The sequence below is a fragment of the Halichoerus grypus genome, chromosome 6 (genome assembly GCF_964656455.1).
Source record: "Halichoerus grypus chromosome 6, mHalGry1.hap1.1, whole genome shotgun sequence".
NCBI classification, from domain to species: domain Eukaryota; kingdom Metazoa; phylum Chordata; class Mammalia; order Carnivora; family Phocidae; genus Halichoerus; species Halichoerus grypus.
Genome location: NC_135717.1, coordinates 15970710 through 15994307, shown reverse-complemented (window position 1 = coordinate 15994307; position 23598 = coordinate 15970710). Strand labels below are relative to the sequence as shown.

At 46.4% G+C, this 23598-nt stretch overlaps 1 protein-coding gene and 1 non-coding gene across 2 annotated transcripts in view; both read left to right on the top strand.

Annotated features, from left to right (window-relative positions):
• ITGAD (integrin subunit alpha D) overlaps nucleotides 1-23598 on the top strand; it is a 53985-nt gene that overhangs the window by 19146 nt on the left and 11241 nt on the right. The window contains exons 2-16 of the mRNA XM_078074021.1: nucleotides 9533-9638; nucleotides 11923-12026; nucleotides 12162-12232; nucleotides 12359-12473; nucleotides 15893-16023; nucleotides 16695-16840; nucleotides 19232-19385; nucleotides 19482-19632; nucleotides 19834-19907; nucleotides 21209-21338; nucleotides 21447-21589; nucleotides 21779-21925; nucleotides 22013-22222; nucleotides 22740-22870; nucleotides 22989-23146. Of these exons, the coding sequence (XP_077930147.1) occupies nucleotides 9533-9638; nucleotides 11923-12026; nucleotides 12162-12232; nucleotides 12359-12473; nucleotides 15893-16023; nucleotides 16695-16840; nucleotides 19232-19385; nucleotides 19482-19632; nucleotides 19834-19907; nucleotides 21209-21338; nucleotides 21447-21589; nucleotides 21779-21925; nucleotides 22013-22222; nucleotides 22740-22870; nucleotides 22989-23146 (1971 nt within the window). The remainder of the gene's footprint in view (nucleotides 1-9532; nucleotides 9639-11922; nucleotides 12027-12161; nucleotides 12233-12358; nucleotides 12474-15892; nucleotides 16024-16694; nucleotides 16841-19231; nucleotides 19386-19481; nucleotides 19633-19833; nucleotides 19908-21208; nucleotides 21339-21446; nucleotides 21590-21778; nucleotides 21926-22012; nucleotides 22223-22739; nucleotides 22871-22988; nucleotides 23147-23598) is intronic.
• LOC118552521 (U6 spliceosomal RNA) lies at nucleotides 1603-1709 on the top strand. The gene has a single exon (XR_004925571.1). It is a non-coding gene; the product is annotated as a U6 spliceosomal RNA (small nuclear RNA).

The following is a 23598-nucleotide window of genomic DNA, read 5'->3' as shown; positions in this document are numbered from 1 at the left end:
GTATTGCTATATATTTTCCTCTTAGGACTGCCTTTGCTGTATCCCAAAGATTTTGAATAGTTGTGTTTTCATTTTCATTGGTTTCCATGAATTTTTTAAATTCTTCTTTAATTTCCTGGTTGACCCATTCATTCTTTAGTAGGATGCTCATTAGCCTCCATGTATTTGAGTTCTTTCTGACTTTCCTCTTGTGATTGAGTTCTAGTTTCAAAGCATTGTGGTCTGAAAATAGGCAGGGAATGATCCCAATCTTTTGGTACCAGTTGAGACCTGAGTTGTGACCTAGGATGTGATCTATTGTGGAGAATGTTCCATGGGCACTAGAGAAGAACGTGTGTTCTGTTGCTTTGGGATGGAATGTTCTGAATATATCTGTCAAGTCCATTTGGTCCAGTGCGTCACTTAAAGTCTTTATTTCCTTGTTGATCTTTTGCTTAGATGATCTGTCCATTTCAGTGAGGGGGGTGTTAAAGTCCCCCACTATTATTGTATTGTTATCGATGTGTTTCTTTGCTTTTGTTATTAATTGGCTTCTATAATTGGCTGCTCCCATGTTAGGGGCATAGATATTTACAAGTGTTAGATCTTCTTGTTGGATAGACCCTTTAAGTAGGATATAGTGTCCTTCCTCATCTCTTATTACAGTCTTTGGTTTAAAATCTAATTTGTCTGATATAAGGATTGCCACCCCAGCTTTATTTTGGTGTCCATTAGCATGGTAAATGGTTTTCCACCCCCTCACTTTCAATCTGGGGGTGTCTTTGGGTCTAAAATGAGTCTCTTGCAGACAGCATATCAATGGGTCTTGTTTTTTTATCCAATCTGATAGCCTGTGTCTTTTGATTGGGGCATTTAGCCCATTTACATTCAGGGTAACTATTGAAAGATAGGAATTTAGTGCCATTGTATTGTCTGTAAGGTGACTGTTACTGTATATTGTCTGTGTTCCTTTCCTCTCTATGCTGCTTTTAGGCTCTCTCTTTGCTCAGAGGACCCCTTTCAATATTTCTTGTAGGGCTGGTTTTGTGTTTGCAAATTCCTTTAATTTTCTTTGTCCTGGAAGCTTTTTGTCTCTCCTTCTATTTTCAATGACAGCTTAGCTGGATATAGTATTCTTGGCTGAATATTTTTCTCATTTAGTGCTCTGAATATATCATGCCAGTACTTTCTGGCCTGCCAGGTCTCTGTGGATAGGTGTGTTGCCAATCTGATGTTTCTACCATTGTAGGTTACAGATCTCTTCTCCTGAGCTGCTTTCAGGATTTTCTTTCTCTGAGACTCGTAAGTTTTACTATTAGATGTTAGGGTGTTGACCTAATTTTATTGATTTTGAGAGGGGTTCTCTGTGCCTCCTGGATTTTGATGCCTGTTTCCTTCCGCAACTTAGGGAAGTTCTCTGCTGTAATTTGCTCCAGTATACCATCTGCCCCTCTCTCTCTTTCTTCTTCTTCTGGGATCCCAATTATTCTAATGTTGTTTCATCTTATGGTATCGCTTATCTCTTGAATTCTGCCCTCGTGATCCAGTAGTTGTTTATCTCTCTTTTTCTCAGCTTCTTTATTTTCCATCATTTGGTCTCCTATTTCATAAATTCTGTCTTCTGTGTTCACTTCGGAAGCACATATACTAAAATTGGAATGATACAGAGAAGATTAGCATGGCCCCTGCACAAGGATGACACGCAAATTCGTGAAGCATTCCATATTAAAAAAAAAAAAAATTCTGTCTTCTTCCTCATTTATCCTAGCAGTTAGAGCCCCCGTTTTTGAGTGCACCTCATTAATAGCCTTTTTGATTTTGACTTGGTTAGATTTTAGTTCTTTTATTTCTCCAGAAAGGGTTTCTCTAATAACTTCCATGCTTTTTTCAAGCCCAGCTAGTATCTTTAAAATCATCATTCTGAACTCTATTTCTGACATCGTACTAATGTCCGTATTGAGTAGTTCCCTGGCAGTCGGTACTGCCTCTTGTTCTTTTTGTTGAGGTGATTTTTTCCATCTTGTCATTTTGTCCAGAGGAGAATAAATGAATGAGAGAACAAAATGCTAACAGGGTAACAATGTCCCCAGAAAATATACTCTAAACAAATCAGAAAAGACCTGAAGCTGGGGTAAAAGAAAGGGAAAGAAAGAAAAACGAAAAAGAAAAAGATAAAAAAAACAAAAACAGAACAAAACAAAAAAAAACAATATGATCAACTATGAACAGGCTGGTGCAAAGATCAGTGCCACACACTAGCTTTTGGGCATATTTTGGTTTGTTAGAAGAAAGTGCCTCCCAAAATTTTAAAGAAAAACTTATATATATACAAAAACAAGGGTAAATACGATGAAGGGATGGAATATGACTGTAAAGATGAAAACTGTAAAAGATTTTCTAAAAGGAATTGATAAGATAAGAAGTTGGTTGAAAGAAAGAAGAGGATTAAAAAAAAAGGGAGAGAATGTGATCAGGCAGGAGAGTAGAACAAAACCATACACTAGAGATTTAGGGTATATTTTGATCTGTTAGAAGAAAGTGTATCTCAAAATTTTAAAGAGATAACAACTTATATATATATACCAAAAATAAGGGTAACTACTATGAAGGGATAGAATATGACTCTAGAAATGAAAAATAAAAAAGATTTTTTTAAAGAGGGATTGATAAGATGTTGGTTGAAAAAGGGAAAAAGAAAAAAAAAGACAGTTAAAAAAATTAACTTTGAAAGACTAAAGAATCATGGTAAAAAAGACATGAATTCTATGTGCAGAATTCCCCTAGCGCTGGAGTCCTGCCATTCTCATTGATCGGTAAACTTGGTCTTGGCTGGCTGTTTTTGTTGAGGAGGGGCCTGTTGCCATGGTTCCCAAATGTCTTTGCTGGAGGCGGACTTGCCCCGCCCTTGCCGGTCCAGGCTAAGTAATCTGCTTTGCTCTCAGGAGCTTTTGTTCCCTGCAAGCTTTCCGAATAGCTTTGGAGGATGAGAGTGAAAATGGCAACCTCCCAATCTCCGCCCCAGAGGAGCCGAGAACTCGGGGCCCTGATGCTCAGTGAGCCCCTAGAGAAAAGCAGTCAGTCACTCCTGTCTCCCCGGTCTCCGGCGCACTCCGTGCTCACCCGGCCTGTGACGGAGCATTTCTATCTCTGGCACCTGACCCGGTTTGGATTCTCCAAACCCAGCAGATCCCTGTGGTGCGCTCCCGCGCCACTCCTCCCGGGAGAGGAAAGGGAGTCTCCCCGGATCGATCGCTTGTTGGGTCCCTGCTGGAGGAGCAGTGGCCCCACTGTGCCGCAGATCATGGTTTATGGCAACCCTGAGCTGAGAGCCCACTCCTCGGCTCCGTCTAGGCAGCCAGCTTCCCCGCTCCCATACCTGGGAGCTCTGCCACACTCAGGCACCCCCGGTCTTTCTGTGACCCCAAGGGTCCTGAGATCACACTGTCCTGGGAAGGTTCCACCACCCCCCCCCCCCCCGCTTAGCCACTGGAGTGACGTCCCTCAGCGGAGCAGACTTCTAAAAGTTCCGATTTTGTGCTCTGCTGCTCTATCACTTGTCTATCCCCCCCGAATATCGCCTCAGATTCACTTCTCCACACATCCTACCTTCCAGAAAGTGGTCGCTTTTCTGTTTAGAGTTGTTGCTATTCTTTTTTTTGATCTCCTGTTGAGTTCGTAGGTGTTCAGAATGGTTTGATCCCTATCCAGCTATATTCCTGGGACCAGACGAAATCCAGGTCTCCTATTCCTCCGCCATCTTGCTCCGCCCCCTGAAGAGTTTTAATCAGGAAAGGATGCTGTAGTTTGTCAAATTCTTTTTCTGCATCAATTGAGAGGACCATATGGTTCTTCTCTCTTCTCTTATTAATGTGTTCTATCAAATTGTGTGATTTGAGAATGTTGAACCCCCTTGCATCCCAGGGATAAATCCCACTTGGTCATGGTGGATGATCCTTTTAATGTATTGTTGGATCCTATTAGCTAGGATTTGTTGAGGATTTTGGAATCCATATATATCAAGGATATCAGTCTGAAATTCTCCTTTTTGATGGTGTCTTTGCCTGGTTTGGCGACTGAGGTAATGCTGGCCTCATAGAATGAGTCTGGAAGCTTTCCTTCTGTTTCTATTTTTTAAAACAGCTTCAGTAGAATAGGTATTATTTCTTCTTTGAATGTTTGGTAGAATTCCCCAGGGAATCCATCAGGCCCTGGACTCTTGTTTTTTGGAGGTTTTTGATCACTGCTTCAGTGTCATTACTGGTTATTGGTCTAGTCGTCAATTTCTTCCTGTTTCAGTCCTGGTCGTTTATAGGATTCTAGGAAAGCACCCATTTCATTCATGTTGCTCCATCTGTTGGCATACAGTTGTTGATAAAAATTTCTTTCTATAAAATTTTATTATGTTATGTTAGTCACCATACAATACATCATTAGTTTTTGATGTGGTGATCCACGATCCATTGTTTTCGTATAACACCCAGCGCTCCAAGCAGTATGTGCCCTCTTGAATACCCATCACTGGGCTAACAAATCCCCCCACTCTCCTCCCTTCTAAAACCCTGTTTGTTTCTCAGAGTCCATAGTCTCTCATGGTTCATCTCTCCCTCCGATTTCCCCCCTTCATTTTTCCCTTCCTTTTCCTAATGTCCTCCATGCTATTCCTTATGTTCCACAAATAAGTGAAACCATATGATAATTTTCTTTCTCTGCTTGACTTATTTCACTTAGCATAATCTCCTCCAGTCCCATCCATGTTGATGTAAAAGTTGGGTATTCATCCTTTCTGATGGCTGAGTAATATTCCATTGTATATATGGACCACATCTTCTTTATCCATTCATCTGTTGAAGGGCATCTTGGCTCTTTCAACAGTTTGGCTATTGCAGACATTGCTGCTATGAACATTGGGGTGCATATGGCCCTTCTTTTCACTACATCTGTGTCTTTGCGGTATATGCCCAGGAGTGCAGTTGCTGGGTCATAGGTTAGCTCTATTTTTAATTTTTTGAGGAACCTCCACACTGTTTTCCAAAGTGGCTGTACCAACTTGCATTCCCACCAACAGTATAAGAGGATTCCCCTTTCTCCACAACCTGTCCAACATTTGTTGTTTCTTTCCCTGTCCATTTTGGACATTCTAACTGGTGTAAGGTGGTATCTCAATGTGGTTTTGATTTGGATTTCCCTGATGGCTAATGATGATGAACATTTTTTCATGTGTCTCTTAGCCATTTGTATGTCTTCTTCAGAGAAGTGTCTGTTCATGTCTTCTGCCCATTTTTTGACTTCATTATTTGTTTTTTGGGTGTTGAGTTTGAGAAGTTCTTTATAGATCTTGGATACCGGCCCTTTATCTGTCATGTCATTTGCAAATATCTTCTCCCATTCTGTGGGTTGCCTCTTTGTTTTGTTGACTGTTTCCTTTGCTGTGCAGAAGCTTTTTATCTTGATGAGTTCCCAAATTTTCATTTTTGCTTTTGTTTCACTAGCTTTTGGAGATGTATCTTAAAAGAAGTTACTGTGGCCAATGTCAAAGAGGTTATTGCGTACGTTCTTCTCTAGGATTTTGATGGATTCCTGTCTCACATTGAGGTCTTTCACCCACTTTGAGTTTATCTTTGTGAATAGTGTTAGAGAATGGTCGAGTTTCATTCTTCTGCATGTGGCTGTCCAATATTCCCAGCACCATTTATTGAAGAGACTGTCTTTTTTCCATTGCATATTTTTTCCTGCTTTGTCGAAGATTATTTGACCATAGTGTTGAGGGTCGATATCTGGGTTCTCTATTCTGCTCCATTGGTCTATATGTCTGTTTTTGTGCCAGTACCATGCTCTCTTGGTGATCACAGCTTTGTAATACAGCTTGAAATCAGACAACGTGATGCCCCCAAGTTTGTTTTTCTTCTTCAACATTTCCTTGGTGATTCGGGGTCTTTTCTGATTCAATACAAATCTTAGGATTATTTGTTCCAGCACTTTGAAAAATGTCATTGGAATTTTGATTGGGATGGCATTGAAGGTATAGATTGCTCTGGGTAACATAGACATTTTAACAATGTTTATTCTTCCGATCCATGAACATGGAATATTTTTCCATCTTTTTGTGTCTTCTTCAATTTCTTTCATGAGCCTGCCATGCTGTTACTCAGGCAATCCTGTTTGGGCAGAGATGCCCTGCCCCCTGTGGTGAGGGATGGTCTCTGTGGGAACCAGTTTTTTGGGGCTTTTGTTCTCTGGCAGCTTTCCCTGGCAGCTCTGAGTCTCTTCTGAGAGTCAGAGCAGAAAAGACCGTTTCCCACCCTCTGCCTCAGAGCAGAGAGATTGCAGTCTGTTCTTCAGTGAGCTCTCCAGGCCACACTATCTCCTTTTCTGTCTGTGCTGCTATAAACTCCAGCATCCTGGGTTGTGCACCCCTCAGCAGCACTTGCAGTCCTTGCCTCCAGGTGGGGCATGTCTCGGCCCTTTGTGCTTCTAAAACCACCAGCCGCCCCCATTTCACATGCACATCCCAGCTGCTCTTGGTTTCAGTCTGGGGGGCTGCCCTAAAGTACTTTCCCAGTGGCTACTGGTCTGCAAGTCTGTGCCCCATCCCCAGTGTGGGAGACTATCGCTCACTGGTGGTGTAGGATCCCGACTGCTCAGCTCCCTCCCCCTTCCATTTTTCTTTGGATATGTGCCACCGGAATCACAGCTCCCAGCCTCATACCTTGAAACCAACCGCCTGCAATATTCTGTTTGTAGAGATCCAGATATATCTTCTTATATCTCAGGCTGATTTCGTGGGTGTTCAGAGTGATCTGGTAGATATCCAGCTCAATTCTGGGGACCAGTTGGAATAGGGTCCCCTACTCCTCTGTCATCTTTTCCTCCTGCCTCATTTTGCATTTAAAGTTATTTGCTTTTAATGGGTACAAAGACATTTTTCATTTTTTGAAATAAGAGTTAAAGAAAATTCGGGCCAGATGAGTCTCCTTTCTCTCAGAGGTTCTAAACCAGCTATCAAGCAGCTCTTAGAAGGTAGCAGAGAGCGGGCACTCCATAATCTGATGCAGTTAGGTTTGAATCCCAATCTGCCACTTCCTGCTGTGTGTCCTTGAGTAATTATGTAATTTCTCTGTCAGGAAAATAGAAACCCACTGGCTATTTTACCAGAGAGAATTTAAGACCGGGAATTGGAGGACTGTAAAAGCCAGAAGGCAACGCAGAGTCGGAGTCTACTTTTTAAAACAACACTCTCACTTATCTACTCCCGTCCCCCCAACACTTCTATCTGAAGTGGAGTTCTGCCTCTCTCCAGGCTCACATTCATGCAGTGGGGCCTCTGCAGCAATCTGCTTCATCCCTTCCACTTATATGCAGCCTGGTTTCTGAGGCCCCAGAGGGGTCCCAAGTCACCCTGGGTACCAGCTGGGTCTCAAGGGCTGGGGGAGAGTGGTCTTCTGGGAAAGCCTGGCCATGGAAAAGGAAGCCAGATCTACAGAGGTGGTGGTGGTGGGAGAGTATGGGGGATTTTCCCCAAGGGCATCTTTGGCCTCCTGCCCCTGCCTCTGTTCTATGATTAACCAAGAACTTCCTGACTGTGCCCCTCCTTCTGTTACTTCAAGGCCCTGAGTCAGTATTTTAACTTTCCCCCAGGGCACTGAGTGCCCTTCAGTGCTCTACTGCTCAGCTCTTCACTTCTCCTTCAATGCATGCTCAGTGATGGCTTTTGGAATTATGCTCCTCCTGGGTGGTGAGTGGAGGCCCTCAGGGCTGGGAGAAGCCTGGAGGGGGTGCATCTCCGTCTGGTAGGGCAGATTGGGGATGGTGGTTAGCTCATATAGCTCTCTGGAGAAGCTGAGAACAGGGGAGGGCCCTTGTGTTTAGAGTCTTGTGTGGAAGGAGGAATGGCCTGGAATCAGGGGAGGGTCATAACCTGAGCAAAGATGAGCGAAGATGGACTTGTAGGCTATGCTTGGGTGGAGGATGAGCTCCCTCTCCATGATTCTTCCTGTGGGGGTCCTGGTGTGTGTGTGGTACAGGGGACAGGAGTCTGCCCCAGGGCCCCAGGGGGAAAGCCATAGGAGTCACTAGGGAGGGGAAGTGTTGGATATCACCTGGTCCCGCATGTCCCTCAAGTCTTGATTTCAGGTATGCTGTCCCACTGCTGCCAAGAGAATAGTCCAGAAATTGAAAACTGTATCAGGACCACATTCGCATGTCATTTGAAATCACTTATGTATGTGTCAGTTAAAAATCAGATTCCACACAGAAGCCCAGACTGTCAGCTTCTCCTGAGAAATGGGAAGTTCCGGAGCTCTGAACACTAGAGCTTGGTAATGGCTACTTCCTTTAAAATGGCCACAAACTCTAAGTGCCCGTAATTCCCTGGTGCTCACCCTTACCCACTTCAGTCCCTGATGTCACGTGCCTGGCCTCTGAGGCATTTGAGTCTGAGACACTTGGCACCCTCTTACTTGTCAGGTCATAGAGCCTATTTTCAGACTCAGAAACAGAGTCATTCTTTGAAAGGAAGATGTAGTATGTGAAGCTCCCTTGCATGTGGCCATTGTAGGGTTGTAGCACCTTCAACACCTGGCCTTTTCCTTAGAACCCTAGGGTTCAGGTGTCGGGACCCTGCCTGTTACCTCCTGGCCGGATGCTTTACCTCCTTAGAATTTCCTTAGTTTGGGGGTTGGAGTTGACTCCTCAATCCAGACACTGGGAATTCTAGTAGAAATGGGGAGAAAAGATGCTGTTTGGGAGTGAAGGTCTTGGAGAAAGCTCTTGAAATGTAGGGGGTCTTCCCCTGAGGTTTTTGAACTTAGTCACCAGAGAGGAGAATGTCAAGGGTCAAGAGAATGGGTTGGAATCCTGGCTGTACCAGTGACTTGCTATGCAGTTCTGGCCCAGTCAACAAATAGTAATTAGTCATTTGCTAAGGGCCGGGCACTGTACCAGGCACCATGCAAGACAGTTGCAGTCCTTGCCATCTTGGAGTCTAGCACCAATGCAGGGGGACATGGGAAACATAAAATTACAAATAATCATAAAATTCTCAGTCTGTTCCCTAATCTGAACCTTAGGGTCTTTGTATAATGAAAAGATGGAGCAGGACAGTCTTTAAGAAGGGTGACCATATGCCCTGGCCAACCTGGGCCAGTCTCAATGACCTTGGTGTAATTATTAATGGTGCCCCTTTCACTCACAGAAGGGCTCAGTTTAGAAAATAAATTGTGTGGTCACTTTATCTTTAGGGGACACACCCGATCTAACAGACCAGGAGGTGACAGGCCTAATTTCAGATTGTGGATATCCTTTGAAATGACCTTGAGGGGGCATTTTTCTGGATTGTCGCTCTTTATATTGTTGTTTGATTATTTCTGATGGAGGGAGAGAGACAGGAATCACACAGATGGCAAATCAGGAAACAAAGAAAAAGAGAATACCCTTCTTTTTGGCACATGAGCTAGATTGGGGTGGGCATCAAGATCCCAAGAAGTCAGGGGTCCAGAGGAGATGAGCCTTTTCTGACTGTTCCTCCTACCCCCGCCTCTCTCTCCATATTCCTCAGTCCTGGCTTCTTATCATGGATTCAACTTGGATGTGGAGCAGCCCATGATCTTTCAAGAAGATGGAGCTAGCTTTGGACAGAGCGTGGCCCAGTTTGGCGGATCTAGGTAGGCCATGCCCACCCCCCACCCCACCTCTATCCCTTCAACCTGCAGGCAAATAGCTGAATATGGCATGCTCAAGAGGTGTCCTGGAGGAAGGGCAGCATGGGCAAGAAGCCTGTCCATCACTCTTCCAAGGCCCCTGGCACCCTTACTACTAACTATTCACAATCCCAGGAAGGACCACAAACTCTGGACAAGACAGTGCTTTGGGAGGGAGGTCTTGAATCTGTTCCTCGGTGACCAGTACATGTGACCAGTATAGTCACCCTTGCACTTGGAGTAATGTTTTACAGTCTTCCTCTTGAAATTATTAATAATTTAATCTTAGCATGTGTGTTTTGTAAGTAAAATTGATGGGACAGTGGAGATGTGCTGGGGGCTTGGAGCCTTGGCTCACATGCAGCCCAGCCTTCTGCAGAATGTTTCTCAGCTGCCACCCTCAGCCCCTGGCATGAGCTGAGCAAGGTCAGGGTTGGCTGGGGCACACAGTTCGCCCAGTCCTATGAGGGTTTGCACTGGTCCGGTGAGTGTCCCTGTGCCTGAGGGAATGCAACACTAAAGAGCAAACAGGAAATACCAGGACAGGTAGAGAGGAGTACTGCCAAAGGAAAAAAAAAAAAAGGAAAAAAACTTTTTCCGTGAACAAGAGGCCCCACATTTTTATTTCACTCTGGGACCGGCAAATTATGTACCTCACCTTGCCTCCAGAAGCTCACATTTTCAGGTCCCAGTGACAGGGACCCAAAATGTTGAAGTTACCATGTGATGCAAACATAACCAAAGTCTGGGAGGCATAGGAAGGGAGAGATCAAACCCAGGAGGGAGTTCCAGGAAGGCTTCACAGAGGGGGTGGCATTGTCAATGAGCCTGAGAATACGGGAAGATTCAGCTGGCCAAGAAGTAACATCTTGAGGTCACTGAGTTCTACATGCATATCCATCTTCCCTCCTCACCCAGCTGGCAGGCTGGGACATGGAAGCAAGTGCCAGGTGCCAGAGTTTTGTTTTTTCTTTCTTTCTTTGTTTTGAAATACAGAGCTTGTAAACTGAAGTGCACAAACTTGAAAGGTCCAACTCAATGAATTTTTCATATGTGTATAGCCAGGTAACTGCTGCCTAGATCAAGGTGTAGAACATCTTCAGCCCCCCTCCCCTGGGTTCCCTTGGGCTCTTCCCAATGATGCAAAACCCAACAAATCCAAAGGTAATCACTGCTTCACTTTTATCACCATTAGTTTGTGCTCAGGCCCTATTCAGAAGATACATATATGTATAACTATTGATTAACCACTGTTCCCCAGTATTTCCAATAAAGTAAATAATATATACTGGATGACATTCTGATTGCTACAAAGTTATTGTTTTTCCTGGTTTTTGCTAAATCATAACCTAAATACCAAAAAGACTAAGCCTATGTGTAAGGGATGGATGGGGTAAAGAAAAGCATGCAGATCAATGGTTTAAGATATTTTCACCCTTTTAGGTCAGCAGGTACCAGACTTCTATGTCTGTACCATCTATTTAGGTTTCCATCAGCAATTCTCAGACACACAGGGATTTCAGCTTTCCATAAAGGGATAGATTTCTAGAAAGAATCTTTAAATACTAATTTAACAAGGCTTGCTTGGCTAATTAATTAAAAGACACAAACATTTGTTTAGTTACTTGAGTGGAGAGGTTTTTGGTAGATATTACTTTTATTCAAAATTTAAAAATTCTCTCCTTTCAAGGAGTTTTGCAAAAATTGTTGCACTTATGTGACTATAGATTTTGGTATGGATTCTGATACTGCTGCTTTAAATTGTCCAATTTAAATTATTTATATTTAAATTGTCCAATTAATTACAGAATCATCTATTTGTCTTGATAATTTGTGGCTTTAGCAGATTTTTCCATTTAACTTGAGGTGATCTATTTCTTGGGTGGCTCAGAATAATGGCACCCCCAAAACAAAACGCACTTGCCCATGGTTGGGAAATGCTGTTTTGCTTTGAACAGTTTTATTTTTGGTGAATGCTAAAAAAAAAACAACAACACTCAAAACCATTTTGTATATAAATACACATTTATTTATGTATACACACACACAAACAAAGAAAAAGTCCAGCATGGTCCTTCAGCACATGTGGGTTAAACTCAGGCCCTGTTATTTGAAGCCTCATGAGTGGCAAATGCCAAGAGCTTCCCTCTCAAAGTCTCACTTCCCTGCTACACAGTGATACTTCCTCACCTGAAGCACCCTCTGCTCTTACCCCTCCTGCAATTGTATGTCATGCTTGTGCCTTCAGAGTCGTGGTGGGAGCCCCCCTGGAGGTGGTGGCGGTCAACCGAACAGGACAGATGTACGACTGTGTGGCTGCCACTGGCCTATGTCAACCCATACCACTGCACAGTGAGTGACTGCACCCAGGAATTGTGGCCCTCAATCCTCCTCTACTGCAGTGCCCCTTCCTTGGCCTCTAGCCCTGACTCTCCCCCCAAATGGGAGTGTGCCCATGAATGTAATCATGTGTATCTGCCCTCTCAGCTCCCCCAGAGGCCGTGAACATGTCCCTGGGCCTTTCCCTGGCAGCCTCCACCAATCACTCCTGGCTGCTGGTAAGTTTCCCTGGGTCATAGGAGGGTGACAAGGGGAGAAGCAGGGGCCAGGGGAGTCTGGGGCTGGAGGAGAAGAGTATGGAGAGTTTGGGGTGACCCCTTGCTCACACAGGCCTCTGCCTTTAGGCCTGTGGCCCCACCATGCACAGAGCCTGTGGGGAGAATATGTATGCAGAAGGCTTCTGCCTCCTGTTGGGCTCCCACCTGCAGACCATTTGGACCATGCCTGCTGCCCTGCCAGGTAGGTCCCTATAGAGACAGCAATTCTATGTGAGTACATGCTGGTGCTGAAGAGTGGGCAGAGCATGAGACCGTCATCTTGGCTTCCTGTGCCCATGGCCCTTTCCCAGAGGCCTCTGCAAGCCCAAGAAGGTCTGGGAGCATGGTCTGGCCTGGCAGGGAGGGCAGCTCACAGCAGGAACTCTAAGCTGGTCAAGGGGAGAAAGTTCTGATGGAGCAGAAGGGAACCTCAGAGTGCTGGCTGCAGGAGGCATGAGGGTCTCACAGTGGTCAACAGGTGCAGGGAGGCTTTTTGGGCTTTCAGAGGAAAGGCCTTGGGTGGTGAAAATGTGGTGAGGATGATAGTTCCAAGGATCCAAGAGGGAGGCTGTTCTGGATCATTCCCTGCTGAACTTCTAAGGGGAGAAAATGGTAGGGCCATGGAAAATGTGATGCACAATTTTGCCAGCACTGATGCCTTCTGCAGAGAATGGTGCCAGAGACACTGAGCAGCATCTCTCAGAGGGTCAGTCTAAATAAGTTTGTCTTCTGTGTCCTTGGGGCAAGTGGCTTCATTCCCTGGGCTTTAATTTCCTCATTGGTAAACTGGGTCTTAATAATCAAGGTGGTTACGAGGATTAAAAGATTTAATATATAGGGATGCCTGGGTGGCTCAGTCTGTTAAGCAGCTGCCTTTGGCCCAGGTCATGATCCCAGGGTCCTGGGATCGAGTCCCACATGGGGCTCCTTGCTCAGCGGGGAGCCTGCTTCTCCCTCTCTCTCCCTCTGCTTGTGCTCTCTCTGTCAAATAAAATCTTTTAAAAAAAAGATTTAATATATATAAAGTGTTTAGACCTCTGCCTGACACATAATATGTGAGTACCATTATGACCGATCTTCTAGCTAGGACCATGTGTTTGGACTAGGAGAAGGAGATAATGGGCTCCAAGTCAGAGGGGCCACTCAAGGTGCTGACTGAGAGCAATGCTTTGGACTAGAGATGCCATGATGCCAGGCATGGTGGGCTTTGAGGCAAAGGTGAAGTTGCAGCAGAAACACCTCCTACCCAAATTGTGAGAACAGTCTACAGAGGGGACAGAGAAAGTGGAGGGTGGGAGTCCAGGAGTCTTGGGGGTACCATGACCTGCCTGGGATGTCTATGCAGCCAGGGTAGGGGATGTGGCATTTAAGCACTAGCAGGTAAGTCTCTTCTCCTAGATGTCTCCGTGATTCATGAGGTGGGATACCTGATGAAAATGGAACACAGACACGTAAGCCTGGTGTAAGCAAAGCAAATTTGAGTAGAGGTAGAAGTGACTGGGTGCCAGTCAATGCCTGATGCCTGGTGTGCATCTTTATTGCACCCTCACAAGATTCAGGGTGGTAGGCAGGATGATCCCATCTTACAAGCAAGAAAACTGAGGCTCAGAGAGCTGAGTTCCAGTTGTTAGGAAGTGACAGAGCCGAGACCTGGAGCCAACCTTGCCTGACTGACTTGGTCTTTTTTTTCAGAAGGCGCTCAGCTATAGCCTGGTGCCTGCTATTGGAAGCCCAGTGGAGACAGTAAAAAGAACAAGAAACAGAAGTGATATTGTGAGGGAACTTGCCACCATTATGGCCTGAGAGCGGATATGAGGGGTGGTTTTGTGGTGCAGCTAACAAAGTAAGCACAAGTGCAAGATGTGGGGATGGGGACCTTCAGCTACCCAGCTGTGGGGGATATCAGGTGAGGAGGGGAGCAGTGAGGGTTTCTTGGCCTGCCACATGGGGGGCTGAACTTCCTGGTCAAGAAAGCAGGGAAGGAAGTGGCCTTCCATTTCTTCTCAGCAGGGGTGAAGCACCAGCTTGTTGCATAGGTGGGATGGGGGAGGTGTGGGGAGCGAGGAGAAAGTATTTTTGCTTCAGTGGCAGGAGGCCAGCTGCCACAGTTCAGCATCATGCCTCATTACTGTCTGTGGAGGCTGATCTCCCACCACCATGGGAGCAACACAGGATGTGAGGCACTGGTGGAGGAACCAATTGTGTCCTTCACACTGACCACAAGCACTTATGTGAGTTTGGCGTCAATGTGAAGTGTCTTATTTGTTTATGGGTGTATGGTGTGACTTTTCATTATGGCGGACTCCATGAGGGCAGGGGTGGTATCTTTTTTTCAAGCTATGGTCTTAGACCAGGTTTCCTGAGAAATAGACTCTGAGGCTCATTTGGGAATACTCTTGGGAGCAATAGTTCTGAGAGCATGAAGGAAGCAGGACTGAGCGGAGAAAGAAGGTGGACTGTGATGGATCAGAACAGACCCTCAGCTAACCCAGAGGAGCTTGGAACATGGCTGGATGCAGGTCGCCCCCAGGAGCAGGAGTTGTAATCTTGGGCAAGACGTCTGCTGAGTTATCAACTGGGAGCCATCGACAGCTACCCCCTGTAGCTGATAATAAGGACCTCTGTCCTGAGAGGGGGTGGGTCTTCTTGGTGGCAACCTTAGCATCTGCTGCTGGTGTGTTCTTGTGCTTGGAACAATGCCTGGCACATGGTGATGATATGCTAACACATCAGCTAATCCCCCTCACAGCTCTGGGAGGCCAGTCCTGTCTTAAGCATTTTGTGTACACATTAACACTTTTTATCCTACCCCGTGTGTTAGGCACTATTATTATCCCCATTTTACAGATGGGAAAGCTGAAGCCCAGTGGAGTTACATAACTTGCCTGAATTCACCACTAGTAGGTGGCAGAGCTGGGGTTTAAGCCCAGCATGCTCAGAATGCACACTTGAATCACTTTCTAAATTGCCTTCCCCTTGTGCTCTATGACATTCCTAGTGTGTATTCAACAAATATTTGTTGAGTAATTGAATGAGGAACCCATCTGGCCTCTGTCCTTTACTTCTTTCTCCCCTTTCTAGGCCTTGTGGAAGGAGGGAAGCAAGGGACTCTGCAGGGTGGGTGTGGGGGTGCGGGGTCAACAGATTTTTTTTTTTTTAGTTTAGAATGCTTTTAAAATTAAGTGTTAATTTTAATTCCAGTATAGTTACCATACAGTGTTATATTAGTTTCAGGTGTACAATATACTGATTCAACAATTCCATATATCACTTGGTGCTCCTCACAAGTGCACTCCTTAATCCCCATCACCTATTTAACCCATCCCCCCACCCACCTCCCCTCTGGTAACCATCAATTTGTTCTCTTTGGTTAAGAGTCTGTTCTCTTCTTTGTCTCTCTCATTCTGTCTCTCTGTCTCTCTTTTTTGCTCATTTGTTTTGTTTCTTAAAGTTTGGGCAATGGATTTGGGCTTCCTCCGAGGAAGGTGTAGAAACTGGGTGGGAATTGATTCCTAGGCCAAGAATCGCCCCTTAACTCTGTGGAGCCGGAAAGATTTCTGGGCCCTGGCAGACAGCTGGGACCCACACACGCATCTCTGATTCCTTCTTCCTTCTCTACAGAGTGTCCAAGTCAAGAGATGGACATTGTCTTCCTGATTGATGGTTCTGGCAGCATTGTCCAAAGTGACTTTAAGCAGATGAAAGACTTTGTCAGAGCCGTGATGGGACAGTTTGAAGGCACCAACACCCTGGTGAAGACTGGGTCCCCGAGGCCTGGGGAGTGGGGTGGGGGTGGCAGCTGCCTTGGGGAAGACCAACCTAGGAGGAAGCTTGGTGTTGCTGGGGGTTGGCTCATTGGACCTGTGCCTGATACTTGTGTCCTGGTGCATGGCTGATTTGAGCCCTGATCTGAGGAAATTCCCCCATGGCATTTAATATGTCCCCACATGGCCTAGGAAATACAGTTTTTTACTGTTTAGAAGCATTGAAAGGATTGCAAAAGTAGTTTTGCTGTGAAATTAGACTGAAGGTACCTTGGCCAAATAATTAATGATTTCTTTATTACATTTTCCATGTAACTCATGATTTATCTTATTATTTTATTTCCCAGTAATTAGTGTATATGTATGTAGAAATTCTTGAGAAGTGAGGAAATATAGTCTACAAGTTGATTTCATGTAATGAAATTTTTAAAAAGTCCAAGTTTAAGAAATGTTGAGGTAGGAAATGTTATTCCTTGCAAACTCTGAAAGAAGCATCATTTGGTTTTGATTTTCTAGTTTTCTTTTTGGGCCATGTTTCCCCTGGGTTTTAGCCTCAAGAACACATGGAAAGTGGTTTTTAAAACCAAAGTTATTCCAAAATAAAATGTTTATTGAAGAATAACTCCTGAGCTCCAGGGCCTTCCTCTTCTCCTTTGCAGTTCTCCCTGATACAGTACTCCAACTACCTGAAGATCCACTTCACCTTCACCCAATTCCAGAGCAGCTTGAGCCCTCAGAGCCTGGTGGATCCCATCGTCCAACTGGATGGCCTGACATTTACAGCCACGGGCATCCTGACAGTGGTGTAAGTTTCCCCTTCTGCCTCATGTGGATAAGCTGCCACACCACTTCCTCATGCTGGTCTGCACAGCCCTTCTGCAGGGCTGTGGGAAATCTGGGGAAAGGGGCTCAAAAGGGAAGTGAAGGGGCTGTAGGTGGAGACTTCCCTGGAATGTTCTCTTCATATAGGACAGCACTCCTCTGCAGTGTTTCCTCTTTGCCTGGCTTGGGATTGGCTGGACCCTGATTCCAACTAGGGAAGCCAGAGACATGGGCTTTGGTTCAGACATACCCGAGTTCTCATTCTGGCTCCCTGCTGGTGACCTGGGCCACCCTGGGATTTACTGACTCTTTCAAGTCTCAGCAAACTGTCAAATGAGGATAAACTTACAACTTGGTTTTAAGAATTAAAGGAGATAACATGCATGCAATGCTTCTGCACCAGAAGTGCTAGATAAGTGGTTGGTGTTTTCTCCAGAGAATGGTGCACTCACGTTTTACCTCCCTGGCAGAGACTTGGGAATTGTTGCCAAGTGTTTTCTTTGCGTCTCTCTCCTCACTCATTTCCCTCTCTTCCCACATTCCTCATCCATATGAACTCTGCATTAACTGGGTGCTTACCATGTATGTGCCTGACCAGCTAGGACGACCATAAAGAAATGACTTAGGTGGTGGGGCCAGAACAGAAGATGTGGCTCTTATGGGAAAGAAATAGGCTAAATGTCTGGGATTTTCAACTTCCTGTGCACCTCTGGGTGCCACTCTGGGGATGGTGCTGGAGAAATGCTGAATAAAGGATGCTCCTGCCAAATGTACCCTCTTTACTGCTGGGTGGCTTTTCTGCCTTGAACTCTGGCCACATGGGACTGGACAACCAAGAGGAATGCCTCTGTCCCTTGAATTGAAAGTCACACAGGAGCGGCATCCCTTCTAGCCCTTGGAACTCCTCCCAGTGGTGGGTGACGGTGTGGTTCTCCTCAACACCCATTCTGCTCCCCTCACCCAGAACAGCAGCTTCCCCACTCCCCAGAACCAAAGCCATCTCAGGGCTTCTCTGTCACTGTTTTTTGTTTTTTTCTTTTTAGAAGTTTCATTACAAAAAAGATAAAAAATTGCAATAACATTAAGGAAATTTTTGGAAAAAGTATTACAGTCCCTCTACCAACCACCTCACAGTATTTTAGCAAAAAGAAAGGATAAAAACAAATGAATAAACAAATCCCACCCACAAAGCACAGGGCCATTTCCATCCTTGTTTTTATTCAGACATATTTCATATAGTCACAATGTGGGCAGAAACAAGTTTCGCCCTGCCTTTTTTTTTCATCTACTACATGAACCTGTGCCATGTTTCTCTACAGCTTTTACTGTTTTCCTTTGAAATGGCTCTGTATTTTCTTACAAAGCAGGTGGATCATGATTTGCTAAACCCCTTCCCTGATCTTGGACATTTAGCTTGTTTCCAGTATTATATGTTGAGTATGTGTGTGTGTGTGTTTATTCTGCATTTATAGAACTATATGAGCATATAGTTACATTTTTAATCATTTGTAATAGCTACCACAGAATTACTGCTTACCTTTGGCCATTCACTGTTTTAAAAGCTTTCCCTCATTTGATCCTCAAAATAACCTCATATGATTTATCTCATTTATCTATTGTTGCCTAAAAAACCACTCCCAAATTTAGCGGCTTAAGCAACAACTCTTTTATTAATATTTTTCGTGACTTGGGACTAATCTGTTTTCAGAAGCTGGAACATGAGAGATTCATTCACATGGTCCTGCCTGGGTAGGACTCGCTGGAAGGCTGGGCTCAGCTGGGATGGAGGAGCCTTCCTCTCCATAGCTATAGAAGCTACAGAAGTCTTGAGCTATAGACTTCCCTCATGGTGGCTCAGGGCTTCCCAAAATGAAAGAGCTAACAAGGCTTCTTAGGCCCATAATTGGCATGGTGTCACTTCCATTTCATGCTACTGCTGAAACTGGTCACAGGTCAGACTCAATATGGGAAGGGAACCAGGTGTGGCACACTGGGGGTGATCTTTGAAGAACAGCTATGGTACAATTATTATTCTCACCTTCACAGAGAGAAGCAGAGGCTCAAAGAGGTAAAGCAACTGTCCAAGTCTGTCAGACTGTAAAGTTCCTACTCTGAACCATACTGCCTCCTGGAAATGAGGTTCCATGGTAGATGGAATTATAGAAAAAGGAATATGAGTACCTTTATTATTGATCTTACTAATCATTGCATGACTTTCAAAAAAGGTTGAGGCAATTTTTTTTAAACATGGCTGACACAGACTGATGGTACCAGGACTCCCCAGTCTCTCCATATGAGCTTCTACTGCTACAGATTATTTCTTTCCAGAATCAATTTCATCTACAGAGAGTCATCTCCCTTTCTTCCTTGACAGGAAAGAACTATTTCATAGTAAGAATGGGGCCCGTAAAAGTGCCAAGAAGATCCTCATTGTCATCACAGATGGGCAGAAATACAGAGACCCCCTGGAGTACAGAGACGTCATCCCTCAGGCAGAGAGAGCTGGCATCATTCGCTATGCCATTGGGGTATGTCCTTTTCCTCATGTCACCCTCAGACTCAGGCTCAACCTCACCCAGGCAGAAAGGCTGGTGGGCTCCTCCTCAGCTGTCTCTCTGCCACAGGTGGGAAATGCTTTCCAGGAACCCACTGCCAGGCAGGAGCTGAACACCATTGGCTCAGTGCCCTCTCAAGACCACGTGTTCAGGGTGGACAACTTTGCAGCACTCAGCAGCATCCAGGAGCAGCTGCAAGCGAAGATCTTTGCAGTTGAGGGTAAATGCAGGGCGAGCTTGGGTCTTGGAATAGAAAGGTTCTGGACCCAGTTGTTCCCTGAAGTTCTGAGAGGCCATCCCTATTCACAGCTCACCCAAAATTGTGCCCCAGAACCTGAGCTTCAGATTCATTCTTCTCCTTCTGCTCTGAGTCCTTATGGTCTCATGGCCCCCAGAGCCTAAATGACCTGTTTTCCCATAGGAACCCAGTCGAGGACAAGTAGCTCCTTCCAACATGAGATGTCACAAGAAGGCTTCAGTTCAGTACTCACAATGGTGGGTGGAACACGTACTTGATAAACAGGTCTCAGGCACCAATCCTGGGCCAACCCTGTGCTGGGAGTTGGGACCCAGAAGTAAATAAGAAAGCAGATTCTGTCTTCAATGTCACTGTCTGTTTGGAGAGAGGCATATAGGCAGTGTATGTAGGTGGTAGGAGCATAGCAGAGAACAGGATAGCCACGACTCCCGCTCTCATAGGGCACATATCCAGTGGGAGGAGACAACAAACAACAAAAAATATCTTCAGATTGTGCTAGGCATTAGGATAGAGCAAGACAGGTGCTCAGAGGAGGCCTGAGGAGTGACAACTGAGGCCGAATGATGAGAAAAGGCCAGCCCTGGAAAAATCTGGGAGAGATCACTCCAGGTAGAGGAAAAAGCAAGTGCAAAGGTCTTGAGGCATGAACATGGTTACTGCACTAGAGAGATAGAAGGGCCAGCATAGCTGGAGCAGAGTGAGAGAGGGGGGTGGAAAGATGGGAAAGACCAGATCATGCAGATGAAAGAAATAACAATATAGTGTGACTTGTGTGCAAGTCGATGTGTGCTCAAAATATCCAGAGGGATTTGCTTCAAAGTAATTTTGGGGGTGAGGAGGGGGGACATAGAAATGAAACAAGGTTGGTCATGAATTGATCACTGAAGCTGGCTCATGGGTACTTGGGAGTTCATTATGCATTTCTTTCTACTTTTGTATATGTTCTAAATTATCCATAATCAAAAGTTTAAAAAGGCAATAAAAAAGTATGCAGAGTAGGAAATGCCTATCACTCCCTGAGGGAGCCAACGAAGACCTCACAGAGGAGGTGAGTTTGAGGTTGACTCTTCCTGAGAGAGGAGTTGAGTCTTAGAAAGAGAGAAGAGAGAGGTGTCCAGGTCAAAAGCTTCATGTGTTTAAACATAGGGTAACTCCACAGGTTTGACTGGAGAGGACCCTAGATTCCATCCTCAGGGTCTTGGTGGCAGGGAGCCATGTTGGATTGCCAGCAGGGTGATGGCTATATGTTTGTTGGTTCTGAGGAAACCTACTCTGGGGTACTGGAGGATGGAACAGAAAGGAGCCAGCTAGGAGGCAGAAAGGGCAGTGGATGAGAACAGTTGGGACTTACCGGAACAGTGGCACTGGGGATGGCTGAGAGACATTAGGAGTGAGGGACACTGAAGTTGCTGAAGAGGACTGGGGAGGGAGAAAGAGAATGCCAAATAATGAGCAGAGTCAGTGGCAGGCATTGCTTTGGAATAGGCTGTCTTCTTTTGGCTCAGGCCTGCTCAGCCCTGGAATCCTTTCCTCCCAGGATGGACCAGTTCTGGGGGCTGTGGGGAGCTTCAGCTGGTCTGGAGGTGCCTTCCTGTACACCCAAAATATGAGCCACACTTTCATCAACATGTCTCAAGAGAATGTGGACATGAGGGACTCTTACCTGGGTGAGAAAAGGCTGTGGCTGGGGGCGCAGGTGGGACATGAGCTGCCTGGGAAGGGCAGGAGCTCAGGGGTGGGGAGGAAGCCTTTGTGCTGAGGCCTGCCCTCCTCAGGTTACTCCACTGAGCTGGCTCTTTGGAAGGGGGTCCAGAGCCTGATCCTGGGGGCCCCCCGCCATCAACATACCGGGAAAGCTGTCATCTTCACCCAGGCATCTGGGCAATGGAGGCCGAAGGCTGAAGTTGCAGGGACTCAGGTTGGGTGTTGAGGAAGCCAGAGTGGAACATAAGGGTGGCAGGGTCTCCAGGGGCAGAAGGGGAGGAGATGAAGGGGTTTGGAAGCCTGTGGGGGGAAGGTCCTGGTGGCTGGGGAGAAGTGGGTCCTGTCCCAGAAGGGGGTGCCTCTGGCAGGGGCAGGCAGGATGACTTCAGGCTCTGCCTTGCAGATTGGCTCTTACTTTGGGGCCTCCCTCTGCACTGTGGATGTGGATGGAGATGGCAGCTCTGACCTTGTCCTCATTGGGGCTCCCCATTACTACAAGCCGACCCGGGGGGGCCAGGTGTCTGTGTGCCCCTTGCCCCAGGGGGTGAGTGTCTGATGAGAGCTGGGCTGGGTGAGGCCCGGGTGTGGGGTGGAGGGGTTGCCTGGGTTGGGACCTGACACTGGTTTTGTTCTGCAGAGGGCTAAGTGGCAGTGTGAGGTCATTCTCTGTGGGGAGCAGGGCCACCCGTGGGGCCGCTTTGGGGCAGCACTGACAGTGCTGGGGGATGTGAATGGGGACAAGCTGACAGACGTGGCCATCGGGGCCCCAGGAGAGCAGGAGAGCCGGGGTGCTGTCTACCTATTTCATGGAACCTCAGGACTGGGCATCAACCCCTCCCACAGACAGGTGAGACCCCTGTCTGCAGCCTCTCCCAGTTCCACCTCCTTTTCTATGTCTCAGATTTGCCTGATGCCCTGTCTTGTCACTGACCTTAACAGTAGCCATGCTTCTTTTAGGGGTTTAGTGCCCTGAATGTCACCAGGCCCAGCTAAGTGCAAAGTATCTCTCCTTTCTCCTTTGGCTCCAAACAGACTTCAGTGTGTGGGCAGCTTAGTGGTTAAGAGATTGCAGGGCCTGGGTCAAATGCCTGTCCAGCCATGTCAGCTGTGTGGCCTTAGGCAAGTGACTGATTTAGCCTCTGGGAGCCTTAGTTTCCTTCTATGAAACATTAAATGAAGGAGCTCTATGTCTGGGGTCCCTGGGGTCTCACTATGTTTGCTTTCCATTCCTACCCTCTCATCTCTCCTTTTCAATTTTTCCATTCAGATCTGCTTTCACTGCAGTTTCCTTTCCAAATCTTTCTTCTCAAACCTTTCAGATGCCCTCCCCTTGACTTCCACTTTTCCTTTTCCTCTCTGGCCAGCGGATCGCAGGCTCCCAGCTCTCTCCCACACTCCAATATTTTGGGCAGTCACTGAGTGGGGGTCAGGACCTCACCCAGGATGGACTGGTGGACCTGGCTGTGGGGGCCCGGGGACAGGTGCTGCTGCTCAGGTGACAACTCCTCACATCCCACCCTTGCCCACTGTGTGTCCATTCAACAAGCTTCCCCCTCCCTTGTACTCCTCCCCGGGGCCAGAGTCAGGTCCTCAGCCCCTGTGTGCACCCTCAGGAGTCGGCCAGTGCTGAATATGGGGGTGGCTATGAGATTCATGCCCTCGGAGGTGGCAAAGGCTGTGTACCAGTGCTGGGGAGATGTGCCATCCACCCTGGAAGCTGCGAGTGCCACAGTCTGTCTCTCTATCCACAAAAGCTCACTGGACCAACTAGGTGAGTTCTTCCCAGTGGACCCAGCACCTTACCCCCCTTGAGGCCCCCAACCCTATTCTCAGGAGGAAATGAGCCCAGGGATCCAGATACCACTTGCATATCCACTCACCTGCCAGTGTTGGAAACCCCGGGTCCCTTCTCTTCCCCTCTCCCCACACCCAGGCCAATAGGCTCTAAGTCCAGGATACAATCTGGAATCTTCCCACTTCTCTCCACCCGCTCCAGCCACTGCCTACCTTGAAGCCACCACTTCTCTTTCCTACCTATACTTTGAGCTGTTTCCATGTCTGTTCTTGCAGCCTGCCATCCTTTCTCCGTAGAGAAACTAGAGGGACCGGTCCTAAAACACAAATCTGGTCTCCTCACTTGCCTGCTTAACCACCCCGCAACCTCTCCTTTCTTCCATTTATAAAGACCAAAATCCTTCTCTACAATGCCCTTGCTGACTTTGC